This window comes from Arachis hypogaea, chromosome 14 (genome assembly GCF_003086295.3).
Source record: "Arachis hypogaea cultivar Tifrunner chromosome 14, arahy.Tifrunner.gnm2.J5K5, whole genome shotgun sequence".
In the NCBI taxonomy this organism is placed as follows: domain Eukaryota; kingdom Viridiplantae; phylum Streptophyta; class Magnoliopsida; order Fabales; family Fabaceae; genus Arachis; species Arachis hypogaea.
Window position 1 is genome coordinate 12,409,834 of NC_092049.1, and position 20,546 is coordinate 12,430,379.

At 33.1% G+C, this 20,546-nt stretch overlaps 3 protein-coding genes and 1 long non-coding RNA gene across 4 annotated transcripts; 3 read left to right on the forward strand and 1 right to left on the reverse strand.

Moving 5' to 3' along the window:
* Window positions 1-634: 634 nt before the first annotated feature.
* On the forward strand, window positions 635-2,452 carry LOC112741543 (stilbene synthase 3-like). Its single transcript, XM_025790570.2, has 2 exons — window positions 635-917; window positions 1,244-2,452. Exons 1-2 carry the CDS (start codon window positions 740-742, stop codon window positions 2,233-2,235), a joined length of 1,170 nt encoding a protein of 389 aa, XP_025646355.1. The 5' UTR covers window positions 635-739; the 3' UTR covers window positions 2,236-2,452.
* A 2,711-nt stretch (window positions 2,453-5,163) lies between these two features.
* Window positions 5,164-8,705, forward strand: LOC112741545 (uncharacterized). Its single transcript, XR_011870638.1, has 5 exons — window positions 5,164-5,597; window positions 5,783-5,823; window positions 6,208-7,086; window positions 7,209-7,280; window positions 8,296-8,705. It is a non-coding gene; the product is annotated as an uncharacterized lncRNA (long non-coding RNA).
* Window positions 8,706-11,565: 2,860 nt separating this feature from the next.
* Window positions 11,566-13,519, forward strand: LOC112741542 (stilbene synthase 3-like). Its single transcript, XM_025790569.3, has 2 exons — window positions 11,566-11,824; window positions 12,309-13,519. The coding sequence occupies exons 1-2, from the start codon at window positions 11,644-11,646 to the stop codon at window positions 13,298-13,300; spliced, it is 1,173 nt and encodes a 390-aa protein (XP_025646354.1). The 5' UTR covers window positions 11,566-11,643; the 3' UTR covers window positions 13,301-13,519.
* Window positions 13,520-16,405: 2,886 nt separating this feature from the next.
* Window positions 16,406-18,570, reverse strand: LOC112742252 (uncharacterized). Its single transcript, XM_025791490.1, has 5 exons — window positions 18,071-18,570; window positions 17,847-17,922; window positions 17,352-17,742; window positions 16,745-16,897; window positions 16,406-16,608 (listed from the first exon to the last, which is right to left on the reverse strand). Exons 1-5 carry the CDS (start codon window positions 18,568-18,570, stop codon window positions 16,406-16,408), a joined length of 1,323 nt encoding a protein of 440 aa, XP_025647275.1.
* Between the last annotated feature and the right edge of the window lie 1,976 nt (window positions 18,571-20,546).

Below are 20,546 nucleotides of genomic sequence, written 5' to 3' on the forward strand. Positions count from 1 at the left end.
TAAGTGATTCCAAACTACCTATTGCATCTATTCAAATAGCCGTCACATATATAAAATCTTATGTTCCCCTAATAGCATTTCTGATGAGATAGCGTACTAAAAGTTGCTATAGTATGATACAATAAAAAATTAAAGGAAAATTTTCACAAACAAATAAAAAAAAATAAAACACACATTAAATAACAAATACTATATTCTACCACGTACAAACAAATAACAAATATTATTAGAAATATAATTATTTATATTTTTTTATGAACTTAAATTTAAAAAAAATGATATCATAAAAAATATTATATTTTGGCAAGAAAAAAAAATAGATACTACATAAATCACTAAAGAATTAAGCCAACAATCTGAGCCGCCATCCACATACAATAATGACAATATCATGAATTATACTAAAAGTACACAAATATATATGTACCATGATACATGATCATAGTCAAAGTAAGACAATAAAACAACGAAGAAGTCAGAATACATCTGCTGACGGTTTGAATCCAGGAGCATTATTACGAGTTTACTATACTTTTAGTTGTTGAGCACGTTTTATATATATGTTCCAATAATTCCTCCATTTAATTCCACTTATGCCCCTAATCTGATCGATGCATATAAATATCCCCCCTCTCCGTGCCTAATTCTTCACCAAAATACCAAACACATAGCTAATAAGCTTTGCTATCCCAAAGAACATAGCGAAGCTTTGCTATCCAAAAAACACATCTAAGAAAAGATGGTGTCTGTGAGTGAGATCCGCAACGTTCAAAGAGCAGAAGGCCCTGCAACTGTATTGGCAATTGGCACAGCAAATCCATCAAATTGTGTTGATCAGAGTACATATGCTGATTACTATTTCAGAGTAACTAATAGCGAGCACATGACTGATCTCAAGAAGAAATTTCAGCGCATTTGTATGTATTTTTATTAACTGTTTTAGCTTTATTTTATTTAATATTTATTAAGAAAAAAATTATCATTTTACTTTTATATTAATTAAAATGCAAAATTAACATATTATACAATATATCATATTCACCGTTTGATATTAACAGTAATAACTACTCAATAATAATATTACTTTTATAATTACAAATTTGGATAAATTATATATTCAAATGGTACTTAAAGATTTAAGTCACTTCGAAAATAACTCAAGAATAATATTATTGCTATATATTTCATTTTCTAGACTTTATCAAAGGTAATGATGGATACGAATTACACATTATTATTTCAGGTGAAAGAACACAGATTAAGAATAGACATATGTACTTAACGGAAGAGATACTGAAAGAGAATCCTAACATGTGTGCATACAAGGCACCGTCGTTGGATGCAAGGGAAGATATGATGATCAGGGAGGTACCAAGGGTTGGAAAAGAGGCTGCAACCAAGGCCATCAAAGAATGGGGACAGCCAATGTCTAAAATCACACATTTGATCTTCTGCACCACCAGCGGTGTTGCATTGCCTGGCGTTGATTACGAACTCATCGTACTCTTAGGGCTCGACCCATGCGTCAAGAGGTACATGATGTACCACCAAGGTTGCTTCGCTGGCGGTACTGTTCTTCGTTTGGCTAAGGACTTGGCTGAAAACAATAAGGATGCTCGTGTTCTTATCGTTTGTTCTGAGAATACCGCAGTCACTTTCCGTGGTCCTAGTGAGACAGACATGGATAGTCTTGTAGGACAAGCATTGTTTGCGGATGGAGCTGCTGCGATTATCATTGGTTCTGATCCTGTGCCAGAGGTTGAGAAGCCTATCTTTGAGATTGTTTCGACCGATCAAAAGCTCGTCCCTGGTAGCCATGGAGCTATCGGTGGTCTCCTTCGTGAAGTTGGGCTTACATTCTATCTTAACAAGAGTGTTCCAGATATTATTTCGCAAAATATCAACGACGCACTCAGTAAAGCTTTTGATCCACTGGGCATATCTGATTATAACTCAATATTTTGGATTGCACACCCTGGTGGACGTGCAATTTTAGACCAGGTTGAACAGAAGGTGAACTTGAAACCAGAAAAAATGAAAGCTACTAGAGATGTGCTTAGCAATTATGGTAATATGTCAAGTGCATGTGTGTTCTTCATCATGGATTTGATGAGGAAGAAGTCTCTTGAAGAAGGACTTAAAACCACAGGTGAAGGACTTGATTGGGGTGTACTTTTTGGTTTTGGTCCTGGTCTCACCATTGAAACCGTTGTTCTTCGCAGTGTGGCCATCTAATACACTTAATTATATATCTATCTCTGAAAATATATTATTGCATTATTTTTTAATAGTTTTTTTGGCTCCAAAATAAGGTCTTGATTGGCCCTTATATTATTAATTGAGAGAAAAGTTAGACAAAGTTGTTTATAGTTATTTGTTTATGCGAAGATTCAACATCAAAACTTGTAACTGTTAGTAAAGTATAAATCAAATTCTTTTCTTTTGAGCAACATGTCACATTCCAATATATATTTGGGTTGCATTTTCATCTAAAACAATTATAAGCACCTTCGTATGAGGATCCATTTATAATAAAGTAAAAAAGTATTAGCTATGATAGTATTACCCCCAACCCTTGCCTCTACTCCATCTTCTCTTACCCTTACATACACCGAACTCATTTTGCATTTTGTCATCCCTAGTTATTGCAAAGCCGCAAATTCGCAGATTGACGATGTTGTCTTTAATTTGGAAGACATTATTGTTATTGGTTGTTATTGTTGCTGCTAGTGGCTATGGTGGGGTTGATGGCAGCGACACTTCTAAAGTTCTAATGATGAGGCAAAGATGGCAATGAGACTGCTAACTATAGTGTATGAATAGAAATAAAAAACAAAAATGTATATACTTTTTTTAATTTTATGAAATATGAATAGAAATAAAAAACAAAAATGATCCGATTTGAATCGTAATTGGTACTTAATAGAAAGTATCTCTTAACAAGGCTATTAACAATTAATTTATTCTTCTTTTTATAAAATAACAAGAGGTAAAATTAAAATTATTTATATTTAATTTATTATCATTAAAAACAAATAAATGATCACTAAAAATAATTTTTTTTAGTGGTGAAGCCACACATGTGTTATTATTATTATTATTATTATTATTATTATTATTATTATTATTATATTATTATTATTATTATTATTATTATTATTATTATTATTTAGACTCCACATTTAATATTATTTTATTTTTCTTTCTTCAGCCAACGACCCCCCAATTTCTTTCATTTTTCAAGGTATTGCAAACAAAATTCAGGAAAAAATTGGGGTTGGAATAATTAATGTAAGTCACATTAGCAAATTTGATGTACTAGTTCGATTCAACAAAATTTTGGGAGATCAATTTGATTTATACGTGAATTTTTTTTCTACAATATCCTCTAATTCAGCAAACTAATTAAGGATTAATTCGTTATAGATTTGAGCTTTATTTAAATTTTGTCACTGGTCAACAGATCACTGCAAGCACAAGGCGAAATTCAAATTCTTAACATTTATTTAAGCAAATGAGGGAGCTAAACACTCCATTAATCCAAGTTGATTTTTACAATTATAATTTGATAAACTATTTTGACCGTTTAGCCATAAAAAGTTATACAATGTATTGTTGCATTTACATTAATGTACTTGTTAATCTATTTTTTTTTCTAAAATTCAACGTGTGCAAGTTTTACTTATGAATATATGAATAACATATTTTGAGAAAAAAGTATCCACAGAAAATTTTCACCATCCTTTTATATATATGTATATATTAGTGTAATGTTTTTATTAATCCGTTTTTTTTTTCCAAAATTCAACATGGGCAACAACAACACCCTTGTAGCAGCATCAACTTAAACTATTTGACATCACACAGAAGTGGATCATGGCGAAGGAGAAGTGACATACTCTAGTTCCTCAGGATCTCCACATTTATAATGATACTTAAACTCAAGAAATATCAATTTAAATTTCTAATCGGCCCTCAAAGTATCAACACTCGTCGTTACAATGACGATTTAGAACCAATTTAGCAAAGCCGTCTCATTTTTCATTATTGGAAAGAAAGATTTCTCCAAATCTTGGTTGGCACTTCTCCCTCAACTTGTCAATCACCTTCAATTTGACGGCGGCAAAGTAGACATTGTCATGGTTAGGGATGGCAAACTGGCAATGGATAGAATAGGGTTTAAACCCAACGTTAACTCTACCCACAAGTTAAATTTGTTATTAAAACTCAATTCTACCTTATTCGAGGGTATTAGAACCTATCTGCAGGTTTTCACAAATATGCAATATTATTATATAACCTAATGAACATACAAATTAAAAATTCAATACAAACAACACAATAATACAACAAACAATACAATTGTCCCATAAACAACATAACCATTAAATATTCAATTCTACATAAAAATCTTTGCTTAAATTAATAATATAAACAAATAAAATATTGTGATATAATGTTTTATTTATATATCACTAAAATAGAATTAATTTTTATAAAAACAAAAACTTAAATTATCAATTGATGATCTTGGCTTAATGGTAAAGATCTTTTGTACTAAGAGGTTCTTGTTTTAACACCATTCTATAACATATTTTTATAACATATACATATATAGGGTGCGGGTTGGTCGGGTAGGGTTGAGACTCAACCCGCACCCTACCTAACCCGCGTTCAAATCCACTCTGCATTCAACCCTACCTGCAGCGGATCGAGTTGGGTAGGGTCGGGTACCCGCGGGTATGGTGCATACTGCCACCCTTGGTCATGGTGGGTTTGGGCCAAGGATCGAAAAATTGGTAGATGGTGCAAGGAGTTTTTAAGTTGTGGTTGAAAAAGAGAGTGATGATTGCGGAAGTAGTCAACACAGGTGAGTGGGTTAGCACTACAAGAAAAAAGGCTTGTCGCCTCACTTTTTTTCTTGTCATGCTTTAAAAACGTAGTCAAAAGAGGTCAATGGTCACACTTTTATGAAGGTGGCAATTGATTTAGAGATTTAGCCATGCTTTTTTTTGTCAAGCTTTAAAAACGTGGCTAAAAAGGATCAACTGCCACGCTTTTATGAGGATGTCGGTTTATTAAAGATTTGGCCATGCTTCAAAAGCGTGGCCGAAAGGACTTTATTACCCCTCCTATATAAAGTTAGAATACCCTAATTTTTCTCATCCTTATTGCGCCTCCCTCCCTTACCAAAGCTCTCCCTCTCACTCTCAACATACACTCAAACACTTTCTGACTTACCGCCGATCACTGCCTCCTTCACCCACCTCACCACCGTTCTCCATGCGCCCTTGTTCACGCAAAAAATATATGTTCAGTACTTCTCCTCCAGGAACTTTCTATTATCATTGGCTCACTATTTTTTTGTCTTTATTTTTTATTTTTTTCTTTTAAATCTATAGGCTAAAGTAGAAAATCTTATAAATAAGGAGCACCAGTTAGACGAGCAAATAAGGTTTCAGTGTCCTCTGCTGATTCTACTAAACCCTAAACATTTGTCATACTTGTCTGCTATCTTTTTAACTAATGCTTAATCTTTATTACAATGAGATGCGAGAAAGATTAAAAGGTCTTAGTGAAGATGAAAACACTCAAAGGTAGTAAAATTCTCTCTTGTACTTGTTCTCTTTTCTAGTTTTTCCTTATTAATCAGTATCATCATCTAAATATAGCTATATGCCCAGAGTTGATTTTTTATTATTGTTGCATTAGTTACTTTTTTAAATTTATTTATATTTTTACACTCATTATGCTAAATTTGTGAACCATTGAATTTATGTAGGTCAGAGAGCATTTAAAAATAATCACCATATGACTGATGAGGTGAGTTTGGTGATATTAACAGTTCTTTTCTTTTTGAAGTCATATAAAATTTCCCCAACTATGCTAAAGGGGTTGGTTAGGAGACAAAGGAATGTTTCTTGCAAATGTTTTACATTCTACAATAACGTTATGGGAAATTGGTTGTTTTATGCCCAATATTCAAAGTTATAAGGTTATCGTGGGACTTATTTTTAGCTAAATGCTACTGTATTTGAAATTAATATAATCTTAAATTTTTCAGGAGTTTCTGATCACGTTTTGATGAACCTTTTGCAATGTAGACATTGTCCTGCATCTCCTATCCCTAAGTTTTTGTCTTTTATCCTTACTCTGTTCAATTATAAATCAATATGGGATTCTAAATAATGGTTATTGCATGACCAGGTGGTCCTGGATGATAAAATTAACAGTGTTGTGCGAGTTCTTTCTGGTGGCATGAAGAGGAAATTGTCTCTTGGAGTTGCATTAATAGGGAACAATAAAGTAGTATGCATATAAAAAACACTTGCTCTATTTTTGTATTCATATATTGACAAAAAATTGGAATCCCCTGGTCTTACCTGGCATGTTATAATTCTTGATGAACCTCCCAGCGGAATGGATCCATACTCAATGCGTTTGACTTCATAGTTAATACAAAAATTTAAGAAGGGAAGGATAATCTTACTAACAACTCATTCAATGGATGAATTAGATGAACTAGATAATCGGATAGCTATCATGGCCAATGGTTTTCTGAAATGCCGAGGAAGGTTTAATTTACTTCTCACTTTCTCCAATTACACCGTCCATTTGAAAGCTAGTGATTGAAATGGAACATGAGGATCAATGACAAAATTTATATATGCAGATTAAGTTGTGTATATATGTATATATTTTATTATATGCCTTTATCCACTTTGTACTTTCCTTTCTCAACTAGGTTAATTTCTTTTTCTACTATCCTCTCATGGTGCGCATACGCGTGCATGTGCACCGACACCCATGTGTGTGCACTGTTTGCCTATTTTAAATTTCATATTAGGCAACTCATTAAATTTTATGAGCAGTTACTTTCTAAATTTCCAGTTTTTTTGTTATTTTCCTATGATGACTTGATTTCTAGTGGCAAAATTGGTGGAAATTTAGTTTTAACTTTTGAATGCACATCTAGGTATCATGATTGTATTATGCATTTTTTTCTCCTCTTATTTATAGTTTTTTTTATAGCTTACTTTCTTGAAGCATCATTATGGAGTTGGTTATAGTCTAACTCTTGTAAAGGTTTGTTCTATCCCGATAACTTCCTCTTCAATTCATTCAGGTGCTGATGTTTCATGGTGAAAATGCTCTATTTATTCATGTATTTTCAGTTTTTCATTTTTCTTTAATTCTTGTCCTTTCAGTAAGCTCCTGTTGCTTCTATAACTAGTGATATAGTATATCATCATGTTCCCTCAGCAACATGTGTAAGCGAGGTAATCTCTCATAGTATAGCTATTTACAATTCACTTTAATATCAGTCTGATGAACTTAATACTCATATATGAATAGTAGGCAATCAATAGTCTTCTTTATATCACTTTAAAGGGAGAAAAAGTGGCTTACTTTTATCATATATCAAACTTATTCAGATAATTCATTACCTTGGACATGAATAAACTAACTTTATCATGGTGATTATTAATTATCACTCTAAGTTTGGTGACTTCATATTTAGCTTTACAGTAAAAAGGAAAGAAACCTAATGCAGTGAAAGAAGAGAGTATGAAAGGAAGAGGATAAGAAATCTCAAGAAGGAGAGAGCAAAATTTAAAACATAGGTCTAACCTTAGAGATTGAGCCATGGTTCATGTTACAGGGCACCCGAATATGTTTTAGGAAAAGAATAAATACATAGGTCCTAGCCTTAGAGATTAGCCAGGTAACAAGATATGTTCATATTTTTGCATATCTAGGCACGAAAATGCCCCAAAAGAATGCACTACTAGAATATCTAAGTACGAAAAAACTACTCAATATCATATGTTGTCCAAAGATGGAAAAGTTCGCTTGAAATATCTGTCATTCTTTTTCCGCCACAAATGCTGAAAGTGAAGAGATGAGGTGTAAAAAAGGTAAACGTGAAAAACTTACATAGAATAGGTTGAATAGGTCTTTCCCAGCTCTGGCAGCATTCGAATATGGATGCAAGCCATACATGCTTTAAGATTGAACCTGGTTTCCTCTCTTTCATTATTTTTAATAGTTAATTTTATTAAGGAGTTAGTTACCTATATCATTTGAAATGCACAAAAGCAAAAAGGAAAAATGGTAAGGTAGTTGGTTTTATGTTGGATTTCATATAAACAGTGCTTTGGTTATGGATAATCAAGTTCAAACTCAATTAAAAAATACTTCCTTTTCATACATTGTTTTTAAATATGTTTTGCATGACGTTATGATGATTGATTCTATTTATTTAATTCTGCCTTGCTGGATATGCATTTGCAGGTGGAACTAAGATTTTCTTTAGGCTTCCCCTAGCATCTTCATAAGCTTTTGAGGGGGTGTTTTAGGAAAATTGAAGGTTGCATGAAAAAACCACTTTTGAACATGGAAATAAGCGATAACAGGGCTGCTATGGTGGCTAGAGTAGTCGCGCGGTGAAAGCTGTTCACAACAGAATGGATGGACAATTTTGTGATACTAATATCTAAGAATTAGGTTATTAGCTTTTTGTGATGGAATTGTAAATTTTCCTTTTACTAATTCTGAGTACTTATTTCTTAAGGTGTCACCTCGAATAGCAAAAGCTTGCTGGAAGTTGATCATAGTCATGGCTTTTCTTTTCTTCTTTTTCAAATGTTTGTAACATGTACATACCATGTAAATCAAATCAATGAAAAATGAATCTTTTAACATCTCTTTTGTATGAAAGCAGGTTTATTTTGTATTAGAAAAATCTAAAAAAAAATTCTACCCATACTAGTATTTTTTTTTTAAATTTGATATGGATGTAGCCATGATTTAAAAGCGTGGCTGTATGTCTCTTATCGGCACGCTTTTAAAGTGTAACCAAAGCCAAACCAATGGGCATGCTTCTAAAAGCGTGGCTATATGTATGTACACTTTTCGGTACGTTTTAAAAGAGTGGCTATAGAATTATACATACGGCCACGTTTTTAAACATGCCAATAGATAAAAGCGTGGCAAAAAATAAAGCTTGCCGATAAATCAACAAAAATGTGACGATAGAGCAACCAACACGTTTGCAGATGTGATCCTTTTAAAAACGTGCCGATAGTTCAAAAAGCGTGGCGAAAAGCTATCGCTACGCTTTTTTGCACTTTTTGACATGCTTTAAAAGCATGGAAAAGACTAAATTTCTTGTAGTGTAGTGATGATGTCAACGAAGGGATCAGGGTTATTCTCATTCAAGTTAACACTAAAAGAAGCTTTTGGAATAGTGACCAAATTTAGTAGAATATCAACGTGGTTTATCCTTAAAATTAATCCTAAAGGGGTATTTTAGTTTTTTTTTTTAAAATAAAATTCAAAGTTTCACTTTCTAAATCATTTAAAGTATATTCGTTCTAAAATTGTATTTTAGTCTTTTATAATTAATCTTAAAAGAGGTATTTTATTAATATTTATAAATTAACCAAACTTATATTTTAGACTTTTAATTTTATAATCAAATTCAAATTACTAATGTCCAGTACAATTAAAGAACCCTAATTCTAAAAAAAAAATTTTATCTTTTCAAAATTAGCTCAAACATGGTATTTTAGTCCTTTTAAAGTTAAATTTAAATTTCTATTTTATAATATAAATTAAATAACTTTAATTTTAAAAGGGTATTTTAGTCTTTTATAATCAAATTTTAATTTTGAATACAGAACCTTAATCTTAAAGAGAGTATTTTATTTCTTTTAAAATTTAAAGAGTATTTTATGAGTCTTCTATATTCAATTATGTTTTGCGTGACATGCTATATATCTTAATCAAATATGGTTACCGCCATCTTAGTAAATTCATCTACTAAACTCATCTAATATAGTCAATTAAATAAGACCAGCAGACTCATATATGGTGGTAGACTCCACTCTCATTCACCAAACTCCTCACACACCCAGTCCAACTACATCATGTTTAATTTTAATAATGAAATTTATTTAAAAGTGATAACATCACTTATAAAGACAGGATACTTTTATTACATGGAGGATATTTTGCGTGGGTACAAATTTAGTTTGATTTAGTACAGGTACATATGTTAGCGTTTTCATCTTTTATGGATACAAATGGTCATTTATTTTTGGATCGGAAAAAAATAATAACATAGTTTTGTGAATAGGTACTATAAATATATAAAGAAATAAACCCGTATAAGTATATTGTAAACATTTTCCATTCGCTAAATAATTGATAAAAATTAATATTCGAGAAAATACCTAAATATTAATATTATATATGTAATCATTAGTGTATTAATTAATGTGTTATTCATTAAATATATAGAATAACAATAAGGAAGCCACTCAGACAAAGATACTTATAATATCTTTTTTTTTTAAATATTTTTTAATAATTAAAATTTAATACATATAATCGATTAAACTGTATTATTTTTGTCAAATTTAGATCAAACAAATTGATTTGGCCAAAAAATCGATAAACTAAACCTTGAACCGACCTAAATTAATATTCTTTTATTTTAGAAAATGACTACAATAATCCTATTATAGAAAATGACTAAAATATTCTTATTATATATGTAAATATATTAATTTTTAAAATCCTAAATCTAACCTTATAACGGCATAAAGAAAAGAAAAGGATTAGAATTTAGATTTTTAAAATTTATATAAATATAAAATAATAATAATAATATTAAGAGTATTTTAGTCATTTTTTATAATAGGGATATTGTAGTTATTTTTATAAAAAGAAAAATTAATTTAGACCGGTTCAAAGTATAGTTTATCGATTTTTTGGCCAAATCAAAATATCTGATCTAATTTTGATAAAAATAACCTGATTTAATAAATTATATGTATTGAATTTTAATTACTTAAAAATATCTTAAAAAAAAAAGATATTTTAAGCGTCTTTATTTGAGTGACTTTCTAACAATAAATATGATATATATTAGCCTAGATGGTAATTAAGTGTTTTACACTCTCTAAATTTTAAGAGGTCTTATATTTTAGTTTTAGAATTAACAAAATATTATTTTATATACATTATATATAATAAAAGATATCTTAGAAAATAAAACATAGAAGTAAAATTTAGAAAGCACAACTTTCTTTTAATAAATTTATATACTAAAGATATTTTAAGAATAAAAGATTATACACTAAATATGTTTACATTTATATTATATATAATAAAAAATAGATAACAGATAATAAATAATAGATAATTGAAAGCATAAATAATATACAAATAAAATTAAAATATAAAAAATAGAAGGCAATAAAAAATTTCTCCAATAAATCACTGAATAAGAGAGTGATGTCCCCTAATAGAAATTTCCTCCCCGAGCCTCCAAATTATTGGTCCAGAATTGCAGCGGGTTTATCCTTTCAAAGTCAGAGAACATCGTTTTCGAAGTTATTCTTTGAGAACATCATTTTTGAAGTTAACTAAATAAATAATAATCGTTGTCACTATCACGACACTTTTGAGTTGAGCACGTTTTCTATATCCATTTAATTCCACATATGTCCCTACTCTCAAGCATATAAATATCCCCCACCCCCTGCCTAAGTCTTCATCAAATCAAAATACATTTGTTTTTCCAAAGAACATATCTGAGCTTATAGCTATCCCAAAGAACTTAGCTAAGAAAACATGGTGGCTGTGAATGACATCCGCAAGGTTCAACAAAGGGCAGAAGGCCCAGCAACCGTGTTAGCGATTGGTACAGCGAATCCACCAAATTGTGTTGATCAGAGTACATATGCAGATTATTATTTCAGAGTAACTAATAGCGAACACATGACCGACCTAAAGAAAAAGTTCCAACATATTTGTAAGTATTGTTATCAAATATTTTGATGTTGTTTAATTAACTATTTATCAACCTAAAATTCATCATTTTACTTTGATATTAATTATTGATACACAACAATTAACATATTATACCGTGCACCATAATATGATATGTATCCAACTCATAGTAATAACAATAACTACTTAACAAGTTACTATTTTCCTATGTTTCTAAACATAAACAAATTTATTTTGGTCATATATACTTTCTTGATCTTTCACACACTTATTTATTTACTCATATATAATTAGATTTAATACATTATATCTATAATTAAATTTGGATAAACTATTAAAATCAAACCTGAATTAAATTAAATCACTACATGAATAATTTGAAAGGTTTGATACGCGAACTGATCGGAATTTAAAATGTCAAAACTCAATATTTTTTTTAATATAAGTGGATGATGTTTTAAACTTGAAAAAGAGTATTGATGGATGTGAATTACATATCATTTTAGGTGAGAGGACAATGATCAAGACCAGACATATGTACTTAACAGAAGAGATATTAAAAGAGAACCCCAACATGTGTGCATACAAGGCACCGTCGTTGGATGCAAGGGAAGACATGATGATCAGGGAGGTACCAAGAGTTGGAAAAGAGGCTGCAACCAAGGCCATCAAGGAATGGGGCCAGCCAATGTCTAAGATCACACATTTGATCTTCTGCACTACCAGCGGCGTTGCATTGCCCGGCGTTGATTACGAACTCATTGTACTCTTAGGGCTCGACCCATGTGTCAAGAGGTACATGATGTACCACCAAGGCTGCTTCGCTGGCGGTACTGTTCTTCGTTTGGCTAAGGACTTGGCTGAAAACAACAAGGATGCTCGTGTTCTTATCGTTTGTTCTGAGAATACCGCAGTCACTTTCCGTGGTCCTAGTGAGACAGACATGGATAGTCTTGTAGGACAAGCATTGTTTGCGGATGGAGCTGCTGCAATTATCATTGGTTCTGATCCTGTGCCAGAGGTTGAGAAGCCTATCTTTGAGCTTGTTTCGACCGATCAAAAACTTGTCCCTGGTAGCCATGGAGCCATCGGTGGTCTCCTTCGTGAAGTTGGGCTTACATTCTATCTTAACAAGAGTGTTCCTGATATTATTTCGCAGAACATCAACGAAGCACTCAGTAAAGCTTTTGATCCGTTGGGTATATCTGATTATAACTCAATATTTTGGATTGCACACCCTGGTGGACGTGCAATTCTGGACCAGGTTGAACAGAAGGTGAATTTGAAACCAGAGAAGATGAAAGCCACTAGAGATGTGCTTAGCAATTATGGTAACATGTCAAGTGCATGTGTGTTCTTCATTATGGATTTGATGAGGAAGCAGTCCCTTGAAAGAGGGCTTAAAACCACCGGAGAAGGACTTGATTGGGGTGTGCTTTTTGGGTTTGGTCCTGGTCTTACTATTGAAACCGTTGTTCTCCGCAGCGTGGCCATATGATGTGTGTAGTTATATGTCTCTGCATGTATACGACTATGTTATTTTTTAATAATTTCTTTTACTCCAAAATATGGGCCGGATTGGCCCATATATATAGAATATTAGATGAGTGAAAACTTAGATAAAGATGTCTAAAGTTAATTCTTTATGCTTAAGAATTCAATATCAAAGTTTGTAACTGTTAGTAAAAAATATATCAAATTCTTTTCAATTGAGCAACATGACATATACCAATATTTGGGTTGCATTTTCATCTATAAATACAGCTATAACCACCTTCATGAGGTTCCATTTAAGAAAAAGTCAAAAGGTATATATTAGTTATGATAGTACAAGGCTTGGGGGTATCATGTTTGTAGTTTTTTATATTATTGTTTGTTTGAAGTATCTCATGCAATGATATAATAATATAATGTTACTTTCTTGTGTAATTTTTAATATGTTACGTTATTATACAAGCTTGAATATAATAAATTAATCTTATAGAAGACTCATGTAATCTTGTGTTGTAGCAAATACGTAATAAAATTCAATTTGATATATAGAAAACTCATGTAATCATGTGTATTGTTCTAGTTATAACTTGTGTTACCCACATTAAAGTAGCATATATAGTAGTTCAAATATATCCAGTGTCAGGTTATATGATTTTATACCTCTACAAGCATAATACGTTTAGAAAACAGCAGCATTTCTCGGAACTGCCGGTATCTACTACTTTTGAAATGAAATTCACCAAACTTGTATTTTAAACTCTTTATAATCAAACTCAAATTTCAAATGTCTAGTACAATTAAACAATCCTAATTCTAAAAGAAATTTTTCATCTTTTTAAAATTAACTTACATGGTATATGTTAGCCTTTTAAAACTAAATTTAGATTTCTATTTTATAATACAAATTAAACAATCTTAATGAAGAAAACCACACTAAACTTTCATTTACTGTTAGATTAATGACAATTAAATCTGAAGGAAATATTTCTTAGCGATCTATTGATCAACGGCTTCAACTCATGAGAGATAATATAATCCAAAAAAAACTTCTATAAAACTAAAAAAATAGTTTCTAAACTCAGGTTAACTTCAGTAAATATTGATTGTTGCGTTAATGGTTGCACGTTGTTTTATGCTAAAAATTGCAAAGACTTAAAGGAATGTAAGTTTTGTGGTGCACCACAGTATCATGCAAACATAGTGAATAAAAAATACAAAAAAATTCTTCCGTATGTATTAAACAATATTACATTTGATAGACAAATAAATGTAATTAGCTTCAATACTGTAGTGTTTTTATAATAAGAGTTTATGGGGGCATGCTTTTATTAATATAATTGATTTATTTAAAAAATAAAAATTAATAATACTTAAATCTAATTTGTAATATTTAATCCTTTTTAAAAAATTTACTTTCATCCATCTTAAAATTCTCACTTTACTTTGATTCTGCAATTATTTAAAACATTTAAATTTGTAAAATAAAGTTTTAGATGTTGTATTTTAGTAGTATGTATGCTGTGTCTAATTTGGTCTTTTTATCTACGTTGTATTGCTGTGCAAATTGAGGTTAAGCTTTTTGTAAGTTAAAAAATTGGTTATTGAAGTTAATGACTTAATGCAAGGTGTGATCTTGCTGACACATTTTTTATTGTATGATGATGATAATAAGTAGGTAAATTCTAAGGTATAGATTCAGAAAATTGTCTATATGTATAGATTTTTGGTGTCTCATTTAAATAGGAACACGTATTGTTCTGTTATTTCTGTATTTGTCAGATGAAGTAGTTGTCATTATGATGAGTATCAAAAATAGTATAAATTTGTTTCCACTAATTAAAAATAAGAGTTAATAGTCAATTTCGTCCCTGAAAGTGTCCTCGATCTTCATTTTCGTCCCCGAAAGTCAAAATTAATCAAAAACGTCCTCAAAAGATACCTCAGTTGTTCACGTTCGTCCTTCCGTTATCTCCGTAGCTAAGATGGCAAACGGCCGCTTACATGGCCCATTAAGTGCGAAGCTGGCAAACGCCAGGCTGTAGCATGTTGTTGCTGACAAGATAAGTTATGTTTAAGACGTCAAATTAGTCCTTCGAGTGTATAAACCCTAATCCCAATTTGAACAATAAATACATCACCGTGATCACTTTCGGTGGCAATAGAGGTAAGTAGGAGTCGTAATCCCTGACTGGCTGAGTGGATGGAGATAGGAAATGGTGGTTGTGGTGGCGGTTTGTCACATGCATCGCACGACAGTCATGGATCTAGTGTTTCGATGCGAAGGAGGAGGGTGAATTCTCTTGATGGATCATGTTTCTGTGGGTTGAAGACTGTGATTAAGAAATATGGGACAGCAGAGAATCTGAATAGGTTGTTCCATGATGTCCAAGGTATCGGGTGAGTGATTGTAAAAGAAGTTAAAGCTTTTTCATGTTGTTATATGCTGTTGGGTGTTGTCTGATTTTTTTGTTTGCTCCCATCTGAAATTGCAGAAGGGCAGTCACTGTAATTATTTTAAGTGGGTTGATGATGATGAATTTGATGCAGTGGATGTATGTGGTACAAAGAAAGATGCAGGAGCTGATATGGAGGTTGAAGGTGAGTATGATGAATGGAGGGTGAAGGTGGCATGGAAGTTGGGCACTTTGGTAGCTGAAGTTAGAGCGTTGAAACTGCTAATGATTTTCCTGTTTGTAGTAGTTATGATACTTTGTTGTTTGTTATGTACTTCTAAATAAACCCAGTTATCCTCTATGAACATGTAATGGTGTATTGAATTTGTTGACTTGAATGGGAGTAGTTATTTGTAGTTGGAAGCAATTCCATGTCAAATGTGGTTAATTTTATAAAATTTGGCAATTAATTCTGTCTCTGTTTGTATGAATTATGTTGAGGCATAAACAAAATGAAGATAGTAAGTAATCTTAGTAGTAACTTGTCATTGAAGGCTAATTGTCACATTGTCTAAATAGAGAAATACCACAACAAAGTCATAAGGTTCTTAAGTGACAAATACATTGTCTGTAGACTAAATTACCATACACAAAAGCAACAAACAGAATGTTGTACCATACACAAAATGAGTCAACCATAACACATTCCTAACAAATCAAACTTTGTCATCAGTCTTCCTTGGAGCCTTGAAGCCTGGAGTAGGCACAAAGGTCATGAAGTTGGCCAGCCGCTTAGCAGTTCCAGAACTTGTCCCCTTAATGGTCTCAGCAGAAACAACCACAGATCTAGTTGCAATATGCTTAGGGGAGGACGGTACCCTTGCTTTTCTTTTGATCACTTGCAACTTAGGTGGCCTACCTATCAATTGATCATGTATGATCCAGTACCAAATGAGTTGTTACATGATTAGGCTACTGTGAACTTTTTTTAGGAGTGAGGAGTGATGATACTACCTGTAGGGTTTCCTGGGTTGGTGGGATGCATTCCGATTCACTGCTGTCAATCTCTGAGTCAGGCTGAGTGGGTGATGGAAGTGAAGGCAAAGGTGCCTCAGCTTCTGTACCAATATCAGTATCAGTAGGGGCAAAATTTAGGTCGGGTTCAGCACCTTGTGTAGCAGGGTAACAACTGCGAGTTGTAGCTGCATCTGCTTGGCATGTTCCTCAGCATCCAAAACCTTTTTCTTTGCGCACCCTCTTTTGTTGTGTCCTACCTCACCACAGTACATGCACCGGATTGGGTTGTATTTTCTTTTCATTTTTGTCTTTGACCCACTCGGTTGTTCTTTTTTGTCCCTTCTTCGCTTCTTTGTAGGCCTTCCAGGTTTAGGCCTCACTGGGGGTGGGACTGGTGCTGGATGTGGTATTTTTTCCCATAGATCCTGCCCCTTAACCGGATTGACATTGAAACAGTAAGTACGCTTATACGCTTCCATCCTCAACCACTCATGGCAATATTCTTCTGGTCTCTTGTCATTCTTATCTTGTATTGCCGATATTGCATGCATACACGGCATTCCTTTCAAGCCAACAAATTGATACACTAAACATACTATCATGAATGAAGACATTGTTAATTAATTAAGAGAAGAAAGTTGTTACCTGTAAGTTGCCAAAACCTGCAGGTGCATGTGTGCTTGCCCAGGTCAACCACCATATTGGTCGGCCAGCCATGGACTTCGTACAACTCCTCTTTTTCATCACCGGACCACTGAGGAGCCCAATGGTGGGACAGCACTGTCATAGCTTCCAACCTTCTTTGCTGAACAGGAGGGAGAATTCCTTGATAGTTCTGCAACTTCTTCCTGTTATCAACCATACTCTTCATGATGATTCTTCTAACTTCCTCAGCCAGGGTTAGGATAGGCTTACTCCTTTCATGTTTGATCTTTGCATTGAATGACTCACAAGCATTGTTGCATATATTATCCACTTTTGAAACCTCACTGAAATGCGCCTTCGTCCATGCCTCTTTTGGCCATTTATCAAGATACTGTCAAGCTTTTTCGTTGATCAACTTAACTCTCTTCATGTTTCTATCAAATTCAGCTGTTGTCCTTGACCTTGCACATTCCCACACAAGGTCTTTTAACTCACAACTACCCCACTGTTTCGAGAAATTGCGCCACAAATGCCACATGCAGAAGCGGTGGTGAACTCTTGGAAACACTTCCTGCACAGCAGGGATTAAACCTTGCACCAAAATTCCAAACCCAAAAAGATATTAAATCATTTCAGTCCCCAACAAAGTAATCATTAAATCAAACTAGTCCTTTAAAGAATATTAAATAAATCAAATTAGTCCTTACAGAATTCATTACCTTCTGCATATCTGAGATGAAGCACCATTTGTTCTCTCTGTAGTCTCCAAGATCACTATGAAGTAGTTCAAGAAACCATTGCCAATTATCCTTTTTTTCACGCTAACAATTGCATAAGCAATCACAAAGATGTGATTGTTAGCATCTTGTCCGCAAGCAGTAAGTATTTGTCCTCCATGTAGTGTCTTCAGAAACGCTCCATCTAGTCCAATTAGAGGTCTACAACCCGCCTTAAACCCCCGCTTGCAAGCATCAAGACACACATAGAACCGATCAAAAAGCGGAGGACCCTCAGGCATAGGGATGACACCAACTTGCACTCTAGATCCTGGATTGCTAGTAAGTAACTCATTTGCATAATCCCACACCAAACCATACTGGGCTATCTCATCACCCTCTACAATTTTCCTAGCAGCTTTTAGTGCCCTGGTGATGCATGTGCTATTGAGGTACACATTACACTTTCGGACAAACCAATCATACACCTCTCGATGCTTCATAGTGGGGTGCTTTCTAAGCTTGGGTACTAGCTTGCTAAGTGTTCAGGTTTGGGTGGCAGCTCTATTTTTCCTCTTTCTAGGGTAGGTGTGATTATCAACTAGCATTTTAATTTGCCAAGACAAGTCTTCACTGTTACATGCACAATAAACCACCCATGGACAATCGTCTGACTTACAAACAGCTATAACCCTAACTCTATCATTCTTTGTAAATAAAATATTTCTGCCCCACTGGATAGTGTAATCCCTAGTGGCTTGTATAAAGTCAGCTTTTGATTTGAATGTCATACTAACCTCAAACTCCAGGTTTCCAAATTTGGTTTTTTCATTATATTTGGGATAAATAGTTGGTGTCTCCTCATCAGAGTCTAACTCCTTGCTAGAGTCCTCTGAATGCCATGAGTCAGCATCTGAGAAACTTCCAAGATCATCATCATCTTCGTCTACATCTACCAAATCATAACATGGAAGACATTAAAATTTGGCCAAATGAAATATTAAAGCAGTAGCACAACTAAAACCCCCTGAACTTACCAGATTCAGAGATTTCTTCATCTTCGAAACCCTCATAACTTGAGTCATCAGTGTCAATTTCTTTATCCCCTAGTCTAGACTTAGGAGGCCTATGCTTTGACGTTCGGATTCCTTGCCAGTAAAGAATTTTTATAAAATATAATCGCGTTGTAAGTATAGTTTCCGAACCAGCAAGAAATCCTTTCGTATAAAAATTTGGTTGTCACAAGTAACAAAACCCAATAAAAATTGTAACCGACGTATTTATACCTCGGGTCGTCTCTCAAGAAATTGCAGGGAAGTATGATTTATTATTGGTTATGGAAAATGTATATTTTTGGGTTTTTGAAATAGGGAACAAGTAATTTAAATGGCAAGAAAAATAAATTAATAATTATAAAGAAAACTCTTTGCAAGGTATAAGAACTGAAAATCCCATCCTAGTTATCCTTATCCGGTGTGATGAGAATTGGATTTTTGCTCCCACTTAGTTAACCCTTACTAAACAAAGGAAAGTCAAGTGGACTAATTAACTTGATTCCTCGGTCCTAGTCAACTCCTATGGAAAAACTAGCTTTAGAGGGATCCAAATCAATCAGCAATCCTAATTTCCAATCAACTATTGAGTTTGATAACTCAAGCGTTACCAATTACTTAACCAAAGCCAAAGGGAGAAAATAAATCTAAATTAAATGAAAATAATTTGGATAAATCAAAAACATTAATAAATTAAAGAAAACAATCATAAGTCTGAAATACCTCAAATTATATTAAATAAAAGAAATCAAATCTAACATGGAAATTTATAAATTAAATTGGAAAAATAAATAACTAAGTGATAAAGTAAACAAAAGTAGAAGAGAAATTAAATTAAAGGAACATTGAACCTGGAATTAAGAAAAGTAGCCTAAACATAATAGAAATTCTAAATCCTAATCCTAAGAGAGAGGAGAGAAACTCTCTCTCTAAAAACTACATCTAAAACCTAAAATTATGTATATTGAATGTTCCCTGAAAGAATGGATGTATTTCTCCACTTTATAGCCTCTAATATGTATTTTCTGGGCCGAAAACTGGGCCAGAAACAGTCCAAAAATCGCTGATTGCGAATTCCGTCATGCTAATTTTCGTCACTGCAACGCGTCCGCGTGGAGCACGCGTTCCCGTCGCTTAGATGTACGGACACTATAGCAAATTATATATTATTTCGAAGCCCCGGACGTTAGCTTTCCGACTGGAACCGCATCATTTGGATCTCTGTAGCTCAAGTTATGACTGTTTGAGTGTGAAGAGGTCAGGTTGGACAGCTTTAGCAGTTCCTTCAGTTTCTTGTATTCCTTCTACTTTTGCATGCTTTCTTTCCATCTTCTAAGCCATTCCTGTCCTGTAATCTCTGAAAACACTTAACGCACATATCAAGGCATCGAATGGTAATAAGAGAGGATTAAACATAGGAAATTTAA